General features: G+C 38.3%; 1 protein-coding gene and 1 pseudogene across 3 annotated transcripts in view; one reads left to right on the top strand and one right to left on the bottom strand.

The window, feature by feature from the left end:
• The window catches only part of TUBGCP5 (tubulin gamma complex component 5), a 46,180-nt gene that overhangs the window by 2,270 nt on the left and 19,394 nt on the right, over positions 1 to 24,516 (top strand). The window contains exons 2-10 of one of the 3 annotated variants that reach the window (XM_074363406.1): positions 233 to 286; positions 412 to 520; positions 15,233 to 15,329; positions 15,735 to 15,814; positions 16,215 to 16,350; positions 21,109 to 21,223; positions 21,779 to 21,868; positions 22,648 to 22,741; positions 23,208 to 23,454. In XM_074363406.1, the coding sequence (XP_074219507.1) occupies positions 233 to 286; positions 412 to 520; positions 15,233 to 15,329; positions 15,735 to 15,814; positions 16,215 to 16,350; positions 21,109 to 21,223; positions 21,779 to 21,868; positions 22,648 to 22,741; positions 23,208 to 23,454 (1,022 nt within the window). Of the gene's footprint in view, positions 1 to 232; positions 287 to 411; positions 521 to 15,232; positions 15,330 to 15,734; positions 15,815 to 16,214; positions 16,351 to 21,105; positions 21,224 to 21,778; positions 21,869 to 22,647; positions 22,742 to 23,207; positions 23,455 to 24,516 lie in introns of all 3 variants that reach the window. The other 2 variants (XM_074363405.1, XM_074363408.1) reach the window with 2 other exon arrangements.
• LOC105081105 (procathepsin L pseudogene) lies at positions 16,934 to 18,128 on the bottom strand (annotated as a pseudogene).

Genomic DNA, 24,516 nt, shown 5'->3' with positions numbered 1-24,516 from the left:
GAGGGCAGGACTGGGAAGCTCAGGACAACCTGTGTCCTGTGGAAAGGATGCTTAAGCAGTCTGAGATTCAGTGGTTATTTGCATGGATGATGGAGGTGATACAGGGAGAGAGGTGCACTCGTTGGGAACATAAAGCTGAGTATAGAGTGTCTGGGGGGATGGGGAGGGCTATGAGACTAGTCTACTTAGCTATATAACAAGATTAATAGAAGAATTACATTTTATCTTTTAGATTTCATCGTTTCCTGGATGTCAACAGCCATAAAGTAGAAAAGACAATAGAAGGGTCAGTCAGTTTCTTTGTATATATATATATGTGAAATATTATTCAGAAATAATGTATGTTTTTCTTTCTGACCTTTTTATTAATAAAGCTTTGTAATTATGAGTTGATTTTTCTAATATTTTTAGAATTTATGAAAAATTCATCATTCATTCTGATCTCAGCAAAGCTGCTAGTTGGAAGAGATTAACTGAGGAATTTCTAAATGCGTCACTTCCGAGCATAAAGGAAGTAAAGGTATGCTATATTGTGAGAGCTCTGTTGTGGTTTACTGTTTCCAATCTGATTATTGTCAACTGTTTCTCTTAATATGTAAACATTCATTCTGTATTCGTATTATCCACTGGCTAGAGCAGAATCTCCTGGAAGTTGACTTAAGTGTTGCCATCAAATCCAGTGTGCCTCAGGCTTGTGACGAAAGAAGTGTGTTCTTGTTTGTCTTCTTAACCCCAACGTACTATGGAAATTGAGATCAGAGATTGGCACAAATGATAGCAATGGCTGGCTGTCTTAAAACAAGCACAGACTTCCCGATGTCCCTTCCCAGGGAAGTCGCGTGGGGATGTACTTAATTCTTCGAGTGACAATGCAAATGCAACAGCACATGCGGTGTCTCAAACCAGGGAAACTCACCTGAGTCTTGGTGTCCAGGGTTTTTCTAGGGGTCAGTCACATGGATATGCAGTGCCCACGTGGCTGACCTTAGATGCTCAGTCTCTGCCCGCCCCCCCCCCCCGCCCCCCGGAACAACAAACCAAGGACCTCATGTGTACAGAATCATTCACCATAAGTCACATTGTTAGCATAAATAATGGTCAAACTGGTAATAATGTGGCCCAAAGACTCTGGCATACAAAAACACTCTTCTATCTGGATAATCCAAGGGCTCAGAAGGTAACTCTCAGAAGCCAGTCAAGGGCCAGTCCTGAAGACCTTTGAGATGTTCAGGGTTTGGGCAACCCAGGCCTCCTGAGTTAACCCTTCATTGCATACATATAGTAACACATAATCTTCACAGTAACCTCTGTAGAGTGTTCTGTTACTGATAGGCTTTCCCTTTGTGTACGCTTTGTTGGAGCCTAAGGAAGAGAACTTTAGATAATTTTTAAAACTGTCCATCAGTTTAAGGAAGGACTATAAAGATACTTCTGAAAAAGAGAACTGCAGTGCTCTGAATCCGTGCCCTGAGGGTTAGGGGTACACTTCCTTGTATTATTCTTGCCAGGATCATTTTGAAAGAGAAGGAGGCAAACCTTTTTTTAGATCTCTTCTTGTTTCATCTTAATATGACTGTAGAATTTAATAATTTAGGCACCATGACACCATAATATTAATAATAAAAATAGTGGCAAGCATGTTTAGAGCACTTACTATGTGCCAGGCACTGTTAGTCCCATGAAGACCATTCTCAGTAGGTTCTGTTATCGCTTTGGCCAGGCAGATGCCCTAATCTCAGTTTCATCTGTACCAATACCTATGTTGTACAGAATGAAAGAGTGAGTGTCACTTCTGATTCCTGCTTTGACCTTTTCGTTACCGTCTCTGGGCATTTTTCTGTAGACCCCCAGCTATAGGGCTCACCCAACACAGTGAAACTGTATTCCCGGCTTTTCTGCAGCACATCCTGTGTCCTGTGCCTGCGCTGCCTGTCCCCTCCTCTCCTGCCCGAAGAATCTCATCACTTAATAGTAAAGGCACATCTTGTCTAGAGATACTGCGTATTTAACTTACTGTGTTTGTTATGTTTATTTCCTGTCTCCCCTTTACTGTAGAAGTTTTACACATGTAAGCACCTAGAACCGAGTAGACAGTAGATATTTGTTGAAGAAATAAATCTGTGCGGTCCTTTCTGCCTTGCCGTGCCTCTATCCTCGGCTCCTGCCCCACTTTCTCAGCAGAGTTGATTGCTCTTTTCTGCTTTGCGGGGGCATCTGACAGGTCTGTTGTAGTGTAGCAATAATGTCACGCTTTTTCAGCTTTATTGATTTATACTTACATACCATAAAATCTGCCCACTGTGAATGTTCAGTTCATTGATTTTTTAGTATATATGTAGTCACGCAACCACAGTCCAGGTTTAGAACATTGCCATCGCCCCAGAAGTTTTCCTAAAGCCCCTTTGCAATCAGTGCCCACTTCCACCCCAACTCTAGACAACTATGGATCAACTTGCTATACATTTTAATTTGCCTTTCTGGACATTTCGTATAGATAAGATCATACAGTATCCAGTTTTCGTGTCTACTCTTCTTTCATGTTTTTGAGGTTCACCCTTGTAGCATGTGTTCATAGTCTACTTTTAATTACTGTGTAGTATTCCTTGGATGGATATGCCTCATTTTGCTTATTCACCAGTGGATGACATTTGGATTGTTGCCAGATTTTGGTTAGTATGAATGACAGACTGCTGTGAGTATTCTCATACAAGCTTCGCATGGACATAAGTCTCCACACTTCCTGATAGATCTCTACAAGTGGAATTGCTGGTTTATATGGTAAGCTTATGTTTAACCTTTTAAAAGCTGCAGCATTATTTCCCAAAGTGGCTATATCATTTTATATTCCCACCAGCAATGTATAAGGGTTCCAATTTCTCCACATCCTTGCCAACACTTGTTGTTTGTCTATTTGATTGCAGACATCCTAGAGAGTAGGTAGTGATACTTTGTTGTGGTTTGATTCATATTTGCGAAGTGGCTAATGATGTTGAGCATTTTTTCATGTGCTTTTTAGCCATTCATATGCCTTCTGTGTTCATCCAAGTCTTTTACCCATTTTTAAACTGGCTTCCTTGTCTTCTTATTGAGTCATCGAAGTTGTTTATATATTTCTCATAAAAGTTCTTCATCAGAATGTGATTTACAGATATTTTCCTCCAGTCCCTAGCTTGTCTTCATTTTCTTAGTGGTGCCTTTTGAAGCTCAAAAGGTTTTCCTTTTAATTAAATCCATTTTAGCTATTTCCTTTTTTCATGATTCGTGCTTTTGGTGTCATATCTGAGAACTCTTTCCCTAATTCAAAGATACAAAGACTTTCTCCTGTGTTGTCTTCTAGCAATGTTAGCACGTGCATTTAGATATGTGATCCACTTTGAGTTAATAGTTGTGTGTGTTGTAAGGAAAGGATCCAAGGTGGATTTTTTTTTTTGCCTGCAAATATATCCAATTGTCCTGTCACTGTTTGTTGAAAACACTGTTCTTTTCCTATTGAACTGTCTTGGCAACTTTGTCAAAAACAAATTTACTGTAAATGTAAGGATTTACAGGCTCTCGGTTGTTTTCATTACAGGTCCCCCACTGTGTGCCTGTCCTTAAATAAATACTACACTGGCTTTATTACTGTAGCTTTACAGTAAGTTTTGGGATCTGGTGACAGAAGTCCTCCAACTTTTTTCTTTTTCAAAACTGTTCTGTTTCTCCTAGACTCTTTGGATTTCCATACGTGTTTTAGGGTCAGCTAAATTTCTGCAAAAGCCAGCTGGGGTTTTGGCAGGGATTGCACTGAATTTGTACATCAGTTTAGAAAGTAGTGCCATTTGCTAGGCTGAAGTGTGTCCCCCCAAAAGATATGTTCAAGTGTTATCCCCTGATACCCCTGAATGTGACCTCATTATACGGTCTTTGATAATGTAAGCAAGTTAAAATGGCGCCGATGAAGTGGAGACCCTAATCCAGTGCTGGGTGTCCTGTTCAAAATAGGAATTTGAATACAGAGGCACACACAGGGGAACACTATGCAATGAAGGAGGCAGAGACTGGAGCAATGCAGCTATGAGCCAAGGAACACCAAAGATTGCCAGCAACCGTGAGAAACTAGGAAAAGTCAAGGAAGCATTCTTCCCTTGAGCCTTCTGAGGAACATGGGCTGACCTTGACCTCAGACTTCTATCCTTCAGAACTGCGAGAGAATAAGTTCTTTTTGTTTGAAGCCACACGGTTTGTAGCCTAGGAAACTGATACACAGTCTTACCAATATTAAATCTCTTAATTCATGAATATGGACTCTTCATTTATTTAGATCATCCTTAATGTTTCTTACCAATTTTATTTTTCACATACAATTCTTGTACTTCTTTCACATTTATTCCTAAATATTTATTCAATTTGATGCTAATATGAATGGAATTGTCTTCTTAATTTCCTTTGTGGTTTGCTTATTGCTAGCATATAAAAATATAACTCATTTCTATATTGATTTTTGTACTGTAAACTCATTCTAGTAGTTTTCTTCTAGATTCCTTAGTATTTTCTACCCTTTGGATCATGTCATCTCTGACTAAAGACAGTTTGACTTCTTTCTTTCCAATGTGAAGTGTTTTTTGGTTTTTGTCTTACTGTACTGGTGAAAAGCTCCAATACAGAACAGAAGCCAAGTGCACATCTTTGCCTTGTTCCCAGTCTTAGAAGGAAAGCTTTAGTTTCACCCATTAATTACCATGTTAATTGTAGCTTTTTCACAGATGCCCTTTATCAGATGAAGGATGTTCCTTTTAATTTCTAGTCTGTTGAAAGTTTTAATCATAAATGAGCATTGGCTTTTGTCGCATCTCTTTCTGTGTCTTTGAGATAATTCTTTGTTTTTTGCCTTGTATTCTATTCATATATCTTAGTCAGCTCAGGCTGCCATAACAAAATACCACAGGCTGGGTGGCTTGTAAATAGAAATTTATTTTCTCACACTTTTGGAGAGCAGGAGTCTAAGATCAGTTTGGTTGCTGGTGCGGACTCTGCCTGGCTCGTAGGTGGCTGCCTTCTCCCCGTGCCTTCATGTGGTGGAGAGAGCTCGCTAGTGTCTCTTCTTAGCCCATTGGACCAGTGCTCCACCCTCAGGACCTAATTACCTCCCAAAGGCCCCATCTCTAAATACCATCATATTAGGGGTTAGTTTCAACGTCTAAATTTGAGGGGGACACAGTCAGTCCATAACATATGGTGTATTGCGTTAAATGATTTTTGGATGTTAATCTGATTTATTTGTGTGTGAAGTGAGAAGTACATTCCTACTACTTAAGGCCATTGTCAAGACTGTCCTGGCTTATACTTCCTGTGGGCTCTCTCTCATCTCTGTTCGTGAGCAGCTTGGGTCCACTCTAGTCTCTGCTGTGCACGTCACAGCCTCTAGTCAACCCAAGACATGTGGAGAGCTTAGCAAGCCCCCTTCGATTGTCTTGCATCCAGGAGCTCCCCAGTAAATCCCCAACTATTTGGCTGGCCTGTCGCTTGCCCAACATGCAGGCCTGCGACCACTGGCTCCCCCACTCACTTGCCACGGCAGTCACCACTAAGACACTGGTTGCATAGCTGCCAGCTTTCACTTCCTGTCCAGCCCTGGATGAGCTACTGCTCCGATAGGGCTGGTGGGAGGAGGGAGATAGTTCCAGGCTTATATGCCTCAGACTCACACTGTTCTTACCTGAGGTCATTTTCATGGATAAACACTTCTCTGCAGTTGTATGACTATGCTTGATCCAGAGCGCTGAAATGGTTGTCTTTGGCAGTTTTGTTCAGGTTTACAGTTACTTTGGAAGGAGATTTGAAGGCCACTTCCCTGCATCATGCCAAAAGCGAATCTCTAACCCCCTGTATTTAAATTTCTATATAGATAGGGATATATAGTTTCCATAGGAGTTACTCAGTAAATGACAGTTTACCATCCTCTGGACTCGAAATGATGTTTGGCAACGTAGATTGAGTTATTTCTTATAATAAGAGAAATAACCAGAGACTTTGGCATGTCTGTAAAACCCCACTGGAACTAGGAATTCTGGTTCTTAGTAGCTTTGGATTTCAGGGGATGTGGAAGTGGAGAAGTTAATTCTAACTTTGAGATTCAAGACCACCTCTGATATAATGTACAGCACACGGGGCTGCTGCTTTCAGCGTGTATGTACATGTGTTTCTTGACTTTGCAAAGAGTAGCAGGAATTATGCAGGTCTTCATGAGACAGCCTCCGAAGGGACGTGTGGCTGATGTGGAGATGGAGTTCTGATTCTTCAGCTTCATCGTGAAGAGATAACATGAAAGAGCAAGTTAGCCCATGTCTTAAAGGTTTAAGAATTACAGTTTATATCTTTTTGTTTTTAATTAAAATGTAATTGGCCTACACCTGACTATTAGTTTCAGGTGCACAGTGATTTGATATTTCTAGTTACCATATGTCACCATACGAAGTTATTACAGTATTATTGGCTATACTCCTCCTAGTGTACACTTCTTCTCTGTGACTCATTTATTTTGTAATTGGAAGTTTGTACCTCTTAATCTCTCTTATGTATTTCACTCATTCCATGCTCCTCTCCCCTCTGGTGACCACCCATTTGTTCTCTGTATCTGTGACTGTTTCTGCTTTGTTATGTTTGTTTGGTTTGGTTTTGTTCATTTGTTTTGTCTTGTAGATTCCACATAAAAGTGAAATCATATGATATTTGTCTCTGTGTGACTTACTTCACTTAAGCATAGTATCCTCTAGGTCCATCCGTGTTCTTGAAAAAGGCAAGATTTCATTCTTCTTTATGCCTGAGTAATAATCCATTGGATATATATACACTGCATCTTTCTTATCCATTCATCTATCAGTGGACACTTACATGGCTTCCATATCTTGACTATTGTAAATAATCCTGCAGTGAACATAGAGGAATTGTTTTGAATTAGTGTTTTGTTTTCTTAACATAAATACCCACAAGTAGAACATTTCTCCAAAGGTGAAACAGGTGAAACATTTCTCAAGGTGGCCAACAGGCGCATGAAAAGATGGTCAGTATCCTAATTATTAGAGAAATGCAAATCAAAACTACAATGAGGTATCACCTCACACCAGTCAGAATGGAGATGGTGTGGAGAAAAAGGAACCCTCCTACTTTGTTGGTGGGAATGTCAATTGGTGTGGAGGTTCCTTAAAAAAACTAAAAATAGACTTAGCATATGATCCAGCAGTCCCACTCCTGAGCATATATCCGGAGAAAACTATAATTTAAAAAGATACATGCACCCCAGTCGTCATAGCAGCACTGTTTACAGTAGCCAAGACATGGAAACAACCCAAATGTCCATCAACAGATGACTGAATAAAGTAGTTGTATATGCACGTGCGTGCACACACACATGCCTATATACACACGTGCGCACACACGATGGGATATTACTCAGCCATAAAGAAGACTGAAATAATACCATTTACAACAGCATGGATGGACTTAGAGATTATCATATTGAGTGAAGTAAGTCAGAGACATATTATGTGATACCACTTACGTGGAATCTAAACAAAAAAATGATACAAGTTCTGTTTACAAACCAAAAACAGACTCACAGACATAGAAAACAGACTGGTTACCAAAGGGAAAGGGCGGAGAGGGATAAATTAGGGGTTGGGGATTAACAGACACACATTACTATATGTAAAATGGATAAACAAGAACCTATTGTACAGCACAGGGAACTATATTCAATTTCTGGTAATAACATAATGGAAAAGGATCTGAAAAGAAAATATATATGTATGTGTATGTATAACTGAATCACTTTGCAGTACACCTGAAACTAACATTGTAAATCAACTACACTTCAATAACAATTTAAATAAATAAATAACTGCTTTATTGTAGTGAAAAAAAAAAATACCCACAAGTAGAATTGCTGGATCATATGGTAGTTCTATTTTTTTAATTTTGAGGAAGCTCTGTAGTTTTTTCCATGGTGACTGCACCAATTTACATTCCCACCAACATTGAACAAGAGTTCTCTTTTTTCCACATTCTTTCCTACACTTCTTATTTGTTGTCTTTTTGATAATAGCCATTCTGACAGGTATGAGGTGATGTCTCATTGTGGTTTTAATTTGTATTTCACTGGTGATTAGTGATGTTGAGCATGTTTTCATGTCTCTGGCCATGTGTATGTCTTCTTTGCAAAATGGCTATTCAGATCCTCTGCCCATTTTTTAATCTGGTTGTTTGTTTATTTGTTTGTTTTTTGATGTTGAGTTGTGTGAGCTCTTTGTATATTTTGGATATAAACCCCTCTTGAGTATATTATTTGCAAATATCTTCTCCCATTCAGTTGGTGGCCTTTTCATTTTGTTGATAGTTTCCTTTGTTGTGTAAAATCTTTTTAGTTTGATGTCTCATTCATTTATTTTTGCTTTTGTTTCCCTTGCCTGGGGAAACATACAAAATATATTGCTAAGATTGATGTCAAAGATCATACTGCCTTTTTTTTTTTTTTGGAGTTTTATAGTTTCAAGTTCTACATTGAGTTTTTAATCCATTTTGAATTTATTTTTGTGCATGGTGTAAGAAAGTAGTCCAATTTGATTCTTTTGCATGTAGCTGTCCAGGTTTCCCAACATCATTTATTAAAGAGGCTGCCTTTTCCCTATTGTATGTTCATGCTTCCTTTGTCATAGACTAATAGACCATGTAAGTGTGGGTTTATTTCTGGGCTCTCTATTCTGTTCCATTGATCTATGTGTCTGTTTTTGTGCCAGTACCATACTGTTTTGATTACTATAGCTTTGTAGTATCGTTTGCAATCAGGTAGTGTGATCCCTTTGGCTTTGTTCTTTCTTAATATTGTTTTGGCTATTCAGGGTATTTTTGTATTTACATACAAATTTCAGAATTATTTGTTCTAGTTCTATGGAAAATGTCATTGGTATTTTGATAGGGATTGCATTGAATCTGTAGATTGCCTTGGGTAGTATGGTCGTTCTAACAATATTAATCCATAACCATGGTAGACTTTTTTTCTTTGTGTTGTCTTCAATTTTTTTCACGACTGTAATATAGTTTAACAACTATAGGTCTTATAGATCTTAGATTCATTCCTAGGTTTTTTTTTTTGATGCAATTATAAATGGTATTATTTTCTTAATTTCTCCTTCTGATAGTTCATCATTAGTGTATAGAAATGCAACTGATTTCTGACTATTAATTTTGTATCCTGCAACTTAGTAATTCATGAAATAGTTCTAATAGTGCTTGGTGGTATCTTTAGGATTTTCTGAATATATTATCATGTCGTCTGCAAACAGTGACAGTTTTACTTTTTCCTTCCCATGTTGAATTCCTTTTATTTCTGTTTCTTGTGTGATTGCTGTGGCTAGAACTGTGTTGCATAAAAGTGGCAAAAATGGACATCCTAGTCTTGTGCTTGATCTTGGAGGAAATGCTTTCACTGTTGAATATGTCAGCTGTGAGCTTCTCGTATATGGCCTGTATTATGTTGAGTTATGTTCTCTCTATACCCATTTTTTTGAGGTTTCTTTTTTTTAATCATAAATTGTTGTTGAATTTTGTCAAAAGCTTTTTCTGCATCTACTGAGACGGTACTATGATTTTTACTCTTCAATGTACTAATGCGATTTATCACATTAATTTGCATACATTGAATTATCCTTGTATCCCTGGGATAAACCCCACTTGATCATGGTATATGATCTTTCTAATGTTTTGCTGGATTTGGTTTGCTAATATTTTTGTTGAGGATTTTTGCATCTATGTTCATCAGTGATATCGGGTCTGTAATTTTCTTTCTTTGTGGTGTGTTAGTTTGGTTTTGGTATCAGGGTGATACTGGCTTCATAGAAAGTTTGGCAGCATTCCTTCCTCTTCAGTTTTTAGAATACTTTGAGAAGGATAGATGTTAACTCTTCTCTGAATGTTTGGTAGAATTCACTTGTGATGCTGTCTTGTCCTGGACTTTTTGTTTGTTGGGAATTTTTGATTACTGATTCAATTTAATTACCGGTAATCAATCTATCTGTATTTTCTGTTTCTTCCTGATTTTGTCTTGAGAGATTGTACTTTCCTAGGAATTTATTTACTTCTTCTAGCTTGTCCATTTTATTGGCATATAGTTTTTGTAGTAACCTTTCATGATCCTTTGTATTTCTTTGGTGTTGATTGTAACTTCTCCTTTTTCATTTCTGCTTTTATTGATTTGGGTCCTGTCTCTATTTTTCTTGATGAATCTGGCTAAAGGTTTATCAGATTTATTTTTTCAAGGAACTATTTCTTAGTTTCATTTATTTCTTTCCTATTATTTTTTCATTTCTATTTATTTCTGCTGTGAGCTTTATGATTTCTTTCCTTTTACTAACTTTGGGTTTTATTTGATCTTTTTCTAGTTCCTTTAGGGATAAGGTTAGGTTGTTTATTTGAGATTTTTCTTTTTTCCTGAGTTAGGTTTGTATCACCATAAACTTCCTTCTTAGAACAACTTTCGCTGTGTCCCATAGATCTCAGATTGTTGTGTTTACATTTTCATTTGTCTTCATGTATTTTTTTATTTCCTTTTTGATTTCATCAGTGACCTGTTGGTTCTTTAGTGGCATATTGTTTAGCCTCCACATGATTGTGTTTTTTGCATTTTTCTTGTAGTTGATTTCTAGTCTCAGCATTGTGGTCAGAAAAGATGCTTGATATAATTTCAGTCTTAAATTTGTTTAAGACTTGTTTTGTGGCCTAGCATGAGCTCTATCCTGGAGAATGTTCAATGTGTACCTGAAAAGAATGTGTATTCTGCTTTTTTGAATGGAATGTCCTACATGTATCTACCAAGTCCATCTGATCTAATGTGTTGTTTAAGACCAGTGTCTCCTGATTGATACTCTGCTGGATGATCTGTCCATTAAGTTAGTAGGGTGTTAATATCCCCTACAATTATTGTGTTATTGTCAGTTTCTCCCTTTATTATTATTTGCTTTTTGTTTTTAGGTGCTCCTATGTTGGATGCATGTATATTTACAAGTGTTATATTTTCTTCTTGGATTGATCCCTTGATCATTACGTACTTTTTTGTTTCTCAATACAGTCATTGTTTTAAAGAATGTTTTGTCTGATAGAACTATTGCTACAACAGCTTTCTTTTTCTTATCATTTTCCCAGAATACCTTTTTCCATTTCTTCACATTCAGTTTGTGTATGTCTTTAGAGCTGAAATGAGTCTCTTGTAGGTAGCTTAAATATGATTCTTGTTTTTGTATCCATTTAGCCACTCTGTGTCTTAGATTGGATCATTTAGTCCATTTACATTTAAAGTAATTATTGATAGATGAGCACTAATTGCCATTTTGTTCATTGTTTTGTGATTGTTTTCATATTTCTGTTTTGTTCCTTCTTTTTTCCCTCTCTTCCTTGTGATTTCTTGATTTTAGTGTTCTGTTTGGATTCCTTTCTCTTTTGTATGTGTGTATGTATTATAGATTTTTGGTGTGTGGTTACCATGAGGTTTATATATAGCAATCTCATATGTGATTATTTTAAGTTGCTGATCCTCTTAAGTTCAAACACATTTTCTACAACCCTGCACTTGTACTCCTCCCAGCATTTAATGTTTTTGACATCATATTTCCTATATTTTGTTTTCTGTATCCCTTAATTACTTATTGTGGATATAGTTCATTTTACTACTTTTGTCTTTTAACCTTCTTACTAACTTTATATGTGGTTGATCTAGTACTTTTACTGTGTATTTGCCTTTATCAGTGAAACTTTTCCCTTTATAATTTTCTTATTTCTAGTTGGGCCTTTTCTTTTCCACTTAGCGAAATCCCTTTAACAATTCCTGTAAAGCTGGTTTGGCAGTGCGGAACTTTTTAACCTTTTGCTTGTCTGTAAAACTTTTTAATCTCTCCTTCAAATCTGAATGATAGCCTTGCTGGATAGAATATTCTTGTTTGTAGGTTTTATCCTTCCATCACTTTAAATATATCATACCACTCCCTTCTGGCCTGCAAAATTTGTGCAGAAAAGTCAGCTGACAGCCTTTGGGAGTTCCTTTGTAAGTGACTTGTTGCTTTTCCCTTGCTGTTTTTAAGATTCACTCTTTAATTTTAATGTTTGCATTTTAATTACAATGTATCTTGGTATGGCTCTCATTGGGTTGATCTTGTTTAGGACTCTCTGCTTTATGCTCCTGGATATCTGTTTCCTTTCCCAGGTTAGGGAAGTTTTCAGCTGTTATGTCTTCAAATAAGTTCTCTGCCCCCTTTTCTCTCCTTCTTCTTCTGGGACCCCTATAATGTGAATGTCAGTACGCTCTATGTCTCAGAAGTCTGTTAAACTGTTCCATTTTTTAATTTCTTTTTTCTGTTCAGCTTGTGTGATTCCCACTACTCTGTCTTCCAGTTCACTGATCGGTTCCTCAGTATCATCTAATCTACTGTGAATTCCTTCTAGTGTATTTTTTATTTCAGTTATTGTATTCCTCACATCCGTTTGATTTCTCTTTATATTTTCTAACTCCAATAAACTTCTCACTGTGTTCATCCATTCTTCTCCTGAGTCCATTGAGCATTTTTATGGTTGTTACCTTAATCTCTTTATCAGGTAGATTGCTTATCTCCACTTTGCTTCCTTCTTCTGGAGTTCTATGTCATTTGGAACGTGTTCCTCTGTCACCTCATTTTGCCTATTTCTGTTTTTATTTCTATGCATTAGGCAGAATGGTTACATTTTCCAATCTCCGGGAAGTGGCCTTATGTAAGAGATGTTCTAGGGAACCCAACAGCACCCTCACCCGTGGTCACCAGAGCTGTATGCTCCAGGGGTGCCCCCTCTATAGGCTGCATGGGCCCTTCTGTTGTGGTGGACCAACTACTGTGGGCACACTAGTAGGTGGCCCTGGCTCCTGGCCGAGTCAGCTGCCAGGCTCATATAGGTCTGCCAGCTGCTGGTAGGCAGGACTGGGTTCTGTGGGACCTGGGGGTCCTGAGACTGGTACCAACCTACTGGTGGGCAGTGCTAGCTCCTGGCACAGCTGGCTATAGGAGCTGAGGGCTCCTGGGGCTGGTGCTGGTTTGCTGGTGGGAAGGTCAGGTCCCAGGATGACTGGCTGTGGGGCCTGGGGGGCCTGGGGTTCCTGGGACTGGTGCCTGCCTACTAGTGGGTGGGGCCAGGTCCTGGGCACAGTGGTAAGCAGGGCTGTGTCTCCACATGGCTGGCGGCTGGCCTTGGAGTCCAGGGATTGTTGCTGACCTGCTGGTTGGGGAGTAAGCCCCCTGCACTAATGGGCTAGGGGAGGACTCCAAAGTGGTGCTCGCCCACATCAAGGCTCCCCGAGATGGCTGCCGCCAGCATGTGGGTCCCCAGGAGGAGTCCCAGTTGCCTCCTGCCTCTCTGTGAGTCTCCTCAAGATCAACAGGGTGGGTCTCATCCAGGTTTCTTTCAAATTACTGCTTCTGCCCTGGGTCCTGGAGCACGTGTGATTTTGTGTCCACCCTTTAAGAGTGGAGTCGCTATTTCCCACAGCCCTCTGGATCACCTGACTATAAGCCCTACTGGCCTTCAAAGCCAAGCATTCTTGGGGGCTCGTCTTCCCAGTACAGGATCCCCAGGCTGAGGGGCCTCATGTGGGGCTTGGATCCCTCGCTCCTTGGGGACAACCTGTGCAGTTGAAATTAACCTTTGTTTATGGGTCACTGACCTGGGGATATGGGTCTCCACCCCTCTTACCCATCTAGGTGTGGTTCCTTCTTTATATCTTGTGTTGTAGAAGACCTTTTCTACTGGTCTTCAGGGGATTCTCATTGACAGCTGCTCTGTAAGTAAGTGTAATTTTGGCGTGCCCGTGGGAGGAGGTGAGCTCACCGCCTCCCGATCCTCCATCCTGGTCACTCTCCTGTGTTACGTTCCAGAGCCCTAACTCTTAACAGCAGTCTTCTGTTTCTTTAGTACAATTAGTGACTTTGGTCAAAGCATGATATTAGCTGATTGACAAGTTATGTTTTTGACCATAATTTTTAGTTCAGTGTTTACCCAGAAGTCCTCTAGGCATCAAGCTCCTTTATAGATGTTAGCGAAAAAAGTGAACAAGGCGCAGCAGCAGCAGGGGAATGGCGTCACCTACGTCCTCTTCCCAGGACCGCGTGCTGCTCTTGTGCATCCCCACGCAGCTACAGGGCAGTGGTTCTGGCCCTTGGCAGAGGAGGGTGGTCTGAAGGGTGCGGCGTGTGCCCTTCCTTTCTCTGTACGTAGTCCTCTCTCCTCTTCCTCTGGTAACGCTCGCCTGTTTCAGGTGCACTAAGTCCTCCCAAATAAACAGTCTGACATTAGCAATTATTGCTAAATAATAGACTTATATATTAACAGTCATTTTCTTCAAGTATTTACATTTTAGACCAGTTTTCTCTGTGGAATAAAAATTATTTTCTTTGTTGAAGGAATTTAAGGCATTCCCAAGCAGAGAAATTATCCACAAAAGGGCAACTCCTTACAGTCTTGCTAGTGATATATTGCCTTATCATTCCCGGGAAAGTTCACCAAGTGTCTCCTGTGTCCATCACTGGGCCGTAGGAATGTGAAATAAACAGGACGTGATCATCACTGCCCACGTAGTTATTGAATGTGTATTTAGTATAATTATGATAAACACCATGTACTGTAGAACATACAGGAAGAGGTCATCTGAGACTTCACTTACTTCCCTGAATTTAATTCATCTCCTGTCTCCTTTCCATACTTGGTTTATGACTTTTAGCTCATTTTGCATTTGGAGTATTTTTATTTTTTAGCAGTTTTTTAAATGTGATTTTTAAAAATATAATTTAAGTTTTAAAGAAACATAAACGTTGAAAAATAGTAAAAGGAACTCCTGTGTACCTTTTGCTGAGGTTCGGTGTCCTTTAATCCAGGACATTCCTCAGCCTTTCTCTTCTTGACTTGACACTGAAGACAACAGGGCGATTGTTTGGTGGCTTGTCCCTCAGTTTAGGCATGTCTGACGGTTCTGCCTACGAGTCAGGTAGTGCATTGTTACCTGTACACGTCTGAACTATAAAAATAAGTTTAGAGGTTGGGATTTATTTAGGTATGATCTGTGTTTTCTCAGACCAGGAAAAAGATTTGAGGACATAACTGTCATGGGGTTGTCATCTTTTCCCTCAAACTAGTTTAGAAAGCTCTTACCAACCTCAGTGATTCATATTTTTCATTTCTTGTTTTAAAGACAGATGCACATTATTCCATCCTGTCCCTTCTTCTGTGTCTGTCTGATTCGCCTTCAAACAGCAATTATGTGGAAACACCAAGAGAAAAAGAAGTGGGTACGTTACCAAATACCTTAATATATAGCAAATGAAAGAGAAATTGGTTTTATGACTTAATTACTAGACATTGAGATTTTTATAAAAAGTTATAACACTTTGTGAAACTAAAATATTTCTGTTGCACTGAATGCAATTGCAATTGTAAATTTTCGTTTAAAATATAAATTCTGACTTTGTAAATTAAATGACTTCAGCTCCATAAAGAGAAAAATCATTTTTAATATAAAGAAATTAAAGTTCTAAATGTATTAGAATGTCAGTTTGAGTGTTTTCAGTATTTTTGAACTTTCATTTCCCAGGTGTATTTTATTTTTGAGTTTTGTTAGGCTTTTTTAACTGTAATTTAGATTGTTTTTCACATATTTTTGATAAAGCTGATGAGATTCCTCTGTTACGTTTTAGAGAAGAAAGATGATTTTGACTGGGGAAAATACTTGATGGAAGGTGAAGAAGTTGACCTTGGTCCAAGTGTAGACACACCGGTAAGTGGCAGCAGTTTTGATACTGAAAATATAATTACACGCCAGGTGATACAGATTATTTCTGTGGGTCCTTCTGCCCTACGGCACCTCACCTAAAAGAGGAACACTCTTCACTGTATTAGAGTAGTTTACTATGGAAGTTTCATTAAAATTTTACATCAAAATTTTAGTACTAGCAAGTTGAATAGAATGAATAGAAGTATCATTTAAGGAGCTGTTAATCTTGGGATTTTGCCACCAAAAGTAATTGCATCATAAAATAGTCATTTTCCAGACATTTAGGGAAAAGTTTCACGTGGTATAGTTTTTACTTTTCTTCTGAAGTTTTCCTGATCTTGTCAGTAAATAGCTCCATTGTTATGCACAGTAAGGCGAAGGTGTATTTCCTTCTTCTAATCAGAATTGGTCTGAAGACAGTGAAGATGAGAATGAACAGCAGCCCTTAAGCAGAGAGGACTCTGGGATTCAGGTGGACAGGACGCCCTTAGAAGAGCAAGACCAAAGCAGAAAGCCAGCGCCTCGCATCAGCTGGAAAGGTACCCTGTGTTCTGGGATGCTGGCATCATTTTCTTATTTATTTATTTTACATATTCAATCAAAATTTATTTTAAAAGGTAAAATTTTACATATTCTTCTTAAAAATGAAAATTTAAAAATCTTAAGAGTCACGCAGTGAGTCTTCAACATATAAAGCTATAGCAGAAATTAAAGTAGTGATAACATTAAAAAAATTTTCTTTTTAATAGACTTTATTTCTTTAGAGCAGTTTCAGGTTTACAGCAAAACTGAGCAGAGAATACATAGTTCCCATACAGCCCTCACCTCCCACTCATATAAACTCCCTTACCCTCAACATCCCTCATCAGTGTGGCATTTTTGGTACAATCGATGAACCAACATGGGCACATTATTATCAATCAAAGTCCATAGTTTACATTAGGGTTCACTTTTGATGTAGTACATTCTGTGGCCTTTGACAAATGCATAATGACATGCAGCCACCACTATAATAAGTAGTAATAACATTTTACCCTTATAAAAATGTCATAGAATTCAAACCACAGCTTGGATCCTCCATGATTCAAGTGTCTTACGTTACACAGTACGGGTTTGGTCAGTTTTAAGGTAGACTTCCTCCCGACACGCTCTCCTCAAGTCCTCTGTTGTCACCGCCTGTCAGCTCACACAGTGGGACAGCTGGCTGCTGTAGCAGCTCCACGAGGGTTGTTCTGGTCTCTGACCATTTCTACATAGCCATTCCAGCCCCATTCTGAACCCCAACTGTCCTAGACAATCCAAAATGTATTGTTGCTTTTTTTTTTGAGTCTGTTCCTTCAAAGCCATAGCCAACCACCAAAACATCATGATGCAGGTCTTTGCTGTTACAGTCTGGCTTGTGGTAGATGCCTGATCCACAGAACTGGAGAGAGGCATGGCCTGCATCAGCGGCCACAGAGATGGGCCCCACACTTGACACTGCCTCCATAAGGGCCTTCTGCTGCTGACAGATGTCCGCGAAGCCAGTGTCATTGGCAGCAGAACACTCCGGTTTATAGTTACAGCTGTTTGTATCCCTTGCAAGACATGGCTAGGATTCCTCTGAGCGCAGGCCTCTGTTGTCCTTAACACACTGGAAGGCATTGTCCATCAAGCCACCACTGCAGCCTTTGTTGCCTTGAGGCTGAGAGCAGTCCACCAGGTTCTGCTCACTCAGTGAAACAAGTTTGCTAGTTTTCCAGAACACCTGTCCTGCAGGGGCACCAGTGGCAGTAAAAGCCCAAGAAGAACCACACTGACCCTGATTCTTTACCGGGGTTACATAGCCTTTCTCAGTCCAAGCCACAGATTGGCATCATTTTCTAATAGAAGAATTCTCTACAAGGAAAGGCAGCCTTTGAGAGTCAGTTCCATGTGATTTAAGATGTGGTAAGCTCTGCCATCCTTATAAAACAAATCTTTTTAAACCATTAGTAGATCTTTCTTCTGCGGTGCCTAAGAAGTAGCTCTATAGAATTAATGTTGAAAGGGATTTACAGTGCGATTTTGGACTCTTTTTTTAATTGTCCTGAGAACTTCGTTAGTCCTAAATTATTGTTTATTTTTTTATTGGAGAAGGATTGGTTTTGCTGAAGTTCGCTGAATAAAAGGAAAATATCTGTACAATTTAATTTTAAATTTGAATGTCTGGTTTTCCAGTTTTTAGTGAAGAAAAGTAAATTGTATCTAGAAACAGCTGGAAGCAACCTTAGAGATAAGATCATCTAATCCTACATCTCATTTTGTAGGTGAGCAGAGGTGTGGTTACAGTGGTTTTTCCACGGTCACAGCTGTGAAGCTAACCCCAGAAGCTGGGGTCTGTGACCTGGCCCTGTTCACTACACGTGGTCCTCTCCAAGTGGACAGAAAATAATTAAAGCTGATTTAGCACGCTAGCAGTTTTCTGGTTTCTCTTCCTTTTCTTTTTAATTCTTGAATGGGGCCTTTAGGACAGAGTGTGGATTAATCAGCTCAGGGCACATCATCGTCACCAGGCCTTTTAGTTTAGTGTGTGTCTTCTCTTCTGCTGGTTCTGATTCTCACTCCCCTTTCCCTTTGTCTGCCAGCCCAGTGACAGTTACATCCTAAACTAATGTATTTCGTACCTGTTCTCACGTATGTTGAGTTCTTGTAAAGTGCCTTGTGTTGATTGGTGTATTCTTTTCTTAAATTACATACTGGTGTTACGCTGTGTGCAAACCTTGTTCTGTTCCTGTTTTCATTTAACTCTGTTTTAAATCTTCCCGTGTCAGTCTGTGACCATCTCTACTGTCGATCCTAGCACGGCATAGGATGCTGTCGTTTGCAGCACTGTGTTTCTGTTATTGCTTCTCTTGTGGACAGGCCTGAGCTGCCTTCACGCCTCTCCTTGCGTGGGCCCATTATGGACCTGGCCCACAGTCTCGTCCCTGCTTGAGTAGACCCCCCTCTGACTGGGTCTGCAGTTGTTTTCATTTGCATCTGTCTGACCACTCGGGTAAGTACTTGGCATCCTTCAGGTCCCTTAGTCTTGTCCCCTCTATGATGTACACATTGACATCTTTTGCTTGTTTTTCCTTGGAGTTTCATGTCCTTCCTGCCCATGTGTCTAGATAGTAATTCCTAGATTTTAGACATTGCAGTTACTTTCCCTAGCTAGTCTCCTGTTAGCATTTTTCATGGTATCTTTCAAACAGAATCTGTGATTTTAAAAAATATATTTTATTGTACTCAAATCCGTGAATTTTTCATGATATGGTTAGTATTTGGGCCTTGATATTTTTCTCTGCAAGAACATTCCCCTGTATTTCCCTTCTGTGTGCTTTTTGATAGCTGGTGTCTAGGTCTTTCATGACCACCAGATCCTCTTTTATGTATGAAATGAGGTTAGAGGGTCCAACTTATTTTTCTCCCATGTCATGAGCAGATTTCCCAGCAGCATCTCGGGAACAGTCCCTTCTTTCCACATTGCTGTGTGGTTCTAACATTTTGTATATCGATACCTGTTTTTAATTTCTGAACATTCACTTCTCTTCCCTGAGTGTGAGTGTGAGGAACAGACTTTTTATTTATATGGCTTCGTAATACGTTTCAACACATGGAAGGCAAGTTTTCCCCTTACCTCCTTTACCCTTTTTCCAAGTTGGCTTAGCTATTTATGACTTTTATTGTTCTGTGGACATCTTAGGAGCAGTATGATAAGTTCTTTTTAAAAAATCCCATTGGAATATCTGTTGGGATTGCATTTTTATAGATTTAGCTTGGGAGGATTTAACATCTTTACTATGAAAATATCTGCAGTTATTCTGGTTTTTATACGTTTTACTAGATTTTTGGAAACTTTCTTTATAAAGATCTTAAATATTTGTTAATTTCTATGTGTGTTAATAGTTCTTGTTATTGTGAATTGTGTCTTTTTTGTTTTGTTTATTGCTGGTGAGGGGACACTATGGGTTTTTGTAAATTGTTCTTATATCCAGCATTCTTGCTGAACTCATGCTAGTTATAATTGTTGATTCCGTTGGGTTTTTTGTGTAGGTGGTCGGTGTTGTTTGCAGACATTGACAGTTATATCTCCTGCCAGTTCTTAACCTTACAGCTTCTTTGTGACTCATTAGCCAGCCCTCTAGTCTGCAGAGGAAGCAGTGACAGTGGGCGTGGGTTTCCTGGAGTAGGTTTTATCCCAGGAGGGTTACCCCTCAAATTCCTCAATTAAGTGTGATGGTTTTGGGTGTAGGTTCTGGATATGTGGCCTTTGTCAAATTAAGACAGTTTTCTTCTATTCCTGTTTTTCTAGGAGTCTTTAATCGTAAATATATATTGGACTTTATCAATTGCTATTCTTTGTCTGTGAGATAATCCTAAAACTCTTCTCTTTTACTTTATTACAGCATTGATAGATTTTCTAATAGTGAATCATTCTTGAACTCCTGAGCTAAACTTCCTTGAGCATTGCTATTTTTTACTATATTATTGGATTGAGTTAGCTATTTTTTAATTTAGGATTTTTAATCTTTATTCTTTGATGAATTACTTTTTCTTATCATGTCTTTATCTGGTTTTAGAAGCAAGGTTTTATTATCCTCATAAAATATTAGTCAGCTTTCCCTTTTTCTGCTTTCTACAACCATTTATCTAATCCTTTAGAGCTTAGTACCAAGTCCTGAGGCTTTGGGGGTGCTTGGGAACATCTTTGGTTATCATTTCAGTTTCTTTCATGATTATTGAACTATTTAAATGTACTGTTTGTATCTTTTTATTCATGGGGTCATTTTTTTTACCATATTTTTATTTACTACATATACTATAAACATATACAATATATGCTACAAAAAATTTTTTTTAATTTAACTGTCAAGGAAGTATGTAGTGTTTTAATACAATGACACATGTTTGTATTTTATTTCAAATTGATATGCATATCACCCATTTCAAACCGTTAATAGTGAAATTCATGCAGTCGTTTTTAAATTGAGCAATTTTTTTTCTAGCAGTGACATTTAATTAAATTTTATGTCTCTCTCCCCTCTCTCCCCCATATATGTGTGAATATTTATATATATATATATATATATATATATATATATATATATATGTATATATATATATATATATTTCTAAGTAAATATACAGATGTTGTCTGGTGGCTGTTCTTTTAAAGAACTTTTTTTCAGTTGACTATTTGAATGGAGTCTTAAGTTCAGCTATTGTGGCAAAATTGATCAAGTGTTTTTTCATTAATTCTTATCACAAAACGTAACCAAATTCCCTTCCAGTAGACGAGCCAGATGCCCGGAGCTGGCTGGAGCAGAACGTGGTCCGTCAGTACTGGACAGCCAGGTCCTCAAGGTTTCCTCATAGTTTACATTTGCACTCCAATCTAGCTGCTGTCTGGTGAGAGGCTAAATTTTTCATTTAATGTGTTGATAGAAGAAACTTTGATGTTTTAATATTTGGTTTTGATTTGTGATTTAAATCAAGTGCTTCCTTGAAATTTAAACTTTTTTTAACAATTCCAGTTGAACACAGTTTTAAATTATTTAATTATTATTTTTAAAATGCATTTGTTATTCAACTGTAGTCTGTCTTTTGAATTGTTATTTTCAGAGTTATCGATTGGTATATATGAGGCCATTTATTTGATTACAATTTTAGTGCACCTACTACAAAAATAGTTACCTTTTTTCTAAAACACCAATAATACATAGTTTTAAACATTTGCCTAAGTCAGCAATAGACATAACACTTGCACTTGGTCTGAAAGGGCTTCTCAGAATATTTCAGTTGACCTGTGAAAATGAATATGGGGAGACATTTAAAGCCTGTATTATGCTTATTTGCGTTTTGATTACTGTCAAATTACCACTAAGTCGCATATATTCTCTGAGACATGTAGTTTTACTTAGTGAGAAATCTTTTCATTGACATTTGACCTTTGCTGTCTAATAGGGATCAACACTTGTACAGCAGTGATCCATTATATGTTCCAGATGACAGAGTTTTTGTTACTGAAACGCAAGTTATTCGGGAAACCCTATGGTAAGACCTGTTGACCTAATTAATAGTCTAAAGACTTTATTAATGAGACACAGAATTTTGGTTTTTTTAAAGAAAAGTGTTCAAAGATTTTCCAGATGTAAATTAGAAACTGGTCGTTAGGTACGAACCCAGAACAGTTCCCTGTGGGCCTCTGAGCTTGGACTGTGGGACTCAGGAAGCCCAAACTCCAGATTTGACCGTGGGGATTGTGAGAATTTGATACATTTACCTCTTTTACATTTTAAATAACTTTATATATGATTTAATTAAGATTAGACCATCACTTTTTTAATAGCTGGATTGAAATTAAAGTTTCTAGTTTGCTGCTGACTGCTTTTTAGGCAGAGCATATCAGTGAGAGTTACCTGTGTCGATACCCTGCCTAGAAACCAGGAGTCTAAGAATTTAGACTGTGTTCATACAAACATGAAAGTGAGAAATGTAACACATGGTGCTGTTACTACTGAGATTTCCAGGTTCTGTATTCCATAAAATACAAAACTGGCATTCTTAAAAATGGGACGATCTCTTTGGACCACCACATATGTGAGGAGACACTTTGACAATACTATTTTGTACTTTTTTTTAAAAAGACGATATTGAAATATTTTGAGTCTTAAGGTAACAGGTAAAAAGATTGATATCTTTAATTTTCTGTCTGACTTCTTTGCTCTTCCCCGGAACCCTCTTCTGAATCTTTCATGAAAATTTCTTAGGCGTTAATGTAGTGAATATTTTTCTAAACTTAAAATACATTCATCTTTTTTATTTCATTTCAGGTTACTATCAGGGGTAAAAAAGCTCTTCATATTTCAGGTGATAGATGGGAAGGTGACTGTGAGAAACAATATTATAGTAACTCATTTGACACATGTAAGTTATTTGTATTTATTATCATTAAATATATATAAAATATATATCACTTATACATATAAAATATTTTCATATTTTTCCATTATGGGTTATTATAAGATACTGAATATAGTTCCCTGTGGAGAATTCTTTAATATTGTTTGTGATGTTTATATTCAGTTTTGATTGGTGTTTTCTGCTTTTTATTTCTGTCATTCTGTATTATGAAAGCTGTCCACTATAATTTTTTGCTTATAGTGCATTTACCTTATATGCGTGTGCTTTTAAAAAGTATAAGCCATAGTTCTGTATTTTGTAAAAATTAATGCTTTGAACTATTTCCTTTGAATTTAAAACTAAAGATTCGTTCTACTGCTTTGTCTTGTACTAAGCATGCTGTTTAAAACACAAAAGAAGTATTTTAGACTGAGGGGGATACACATTAAAATGCCTGACTCTGAATCATTGTGGTTTGCTTCTGTTGTAGAGTTGTTTACGGTCAGTGTTAGAACAGATAGCAGCGTATGGCCAGGTTGTGTTTCGACTCCAGGAGTTCATTGATGAAGTCATGGGGCATAGCTCCGAGGGCGTGTTACCTGGGAATGGCTCCGCTGCGAAGAAGCCGACTGAGGCGCCCTTTAGAACATACCAGGCTTTCATGTGGGCGCTGTACAAGTACTTCATTAGTTTCAAAGAGGAACTCACGGAAATTGAGAAGTGCATCATCAGTAACGGTATTTAAATATTCTCCTTTTTCACTCTAAGACACAGAACTCCTATTTTGAATGCCATTAGGTTAATAATTGATACACAGTTTAAAACTTACATGGCAAATAATCTTCCTGAATACACTCATTTTTTAAAAGTGTTTGAAACTTGTGTTTTTAAGCCATTCATATGTCTAAAAATCCAAGCAGTACAGAAAGATTTATAGTGAAAATTCTTCCTCCTGTGCCAGTTCCCCAGCCCAGAGGCAACCAAGTGATCGATTTCTGGTGCATCCTCCCAGAAATAAATCAGACACATGCAAGCAGTGTGTGTTCTTACACGCACACGTACTAGGCTATTAACTGCTCTCTTTAAATTGTTTTCTGATTTAAATACTGAGGACTATACCCTACAGGTATGTAAAGAGCCTACTTGTTCTTTTTTGCAAATTGAGCATTTTGTTGTGTGGATAGATCACTCACCTTTTGCTGGATGTTTGGCTGTTCCTGATCTTTAGCTATTGCCAGCAGTGCTGCAGTGATAGCTGCCTACATGTGAGTGTTGTCCACGTGTGCAGCAAGTTGCCCACAGGGTAAATCCTTACGAGTGGAATTGCTGAGTCAAAGGGTATTTGATGGCGTATGTGATTCCAGTAAATACTGCACATCATTCTCCACAGAGATACAGATAGATAAGTTTACACTCTTGCCAGCAATGTACATGAGAACCCATTTGCTCACAGTCTTGCAAGACAGTGGGGTATTATCCGACTTCCTTGTCTTCACCAGTATGATAGGTGAAAATGGTAACCCACTGTAGGTTTTAAAACTACTGCAAAAAGTAGCACGGTGGGTGAGGGGGAGGTTACAGCAAATGGTAGAGAGCATGCTTAGCATGCATGAGATCCTGGGTTCAATCCCCAGTACCTCCTCTAAAAGTAAATAAATAAACCTAACTACCTCCCCCCAGCCAAAAAGAAAAAGGTAGTGCAGAGAGGTCCCGTGTTCCCATAACTCAACTTCCCCCGGTGTCGACACCTCATAGAATTATAGTACGTTATCAAAAGTAGGGAACTGACACTGGCACGG

The sequence above is a fragment of the Camelus bactrianus genome, chromosome 5 (assembly GCF_048773025.1).
Source record: "Camelus bactrianus isolate YW-2024 breed Bactrian camel chromosome 5, ASM4877302v1, whole genome shotgun sequence".
NCBI lineage: Eukaryota > Metazoa > Chordata > Mammalia > Artiodactyla > Camelidae > Camelus > Camelus bactrianus.
The sequence above is the reverse complement of the archived record's forward strand: the minus strand, read 5'-3'. Positions and strand labels throughout refer to the sequence as shown.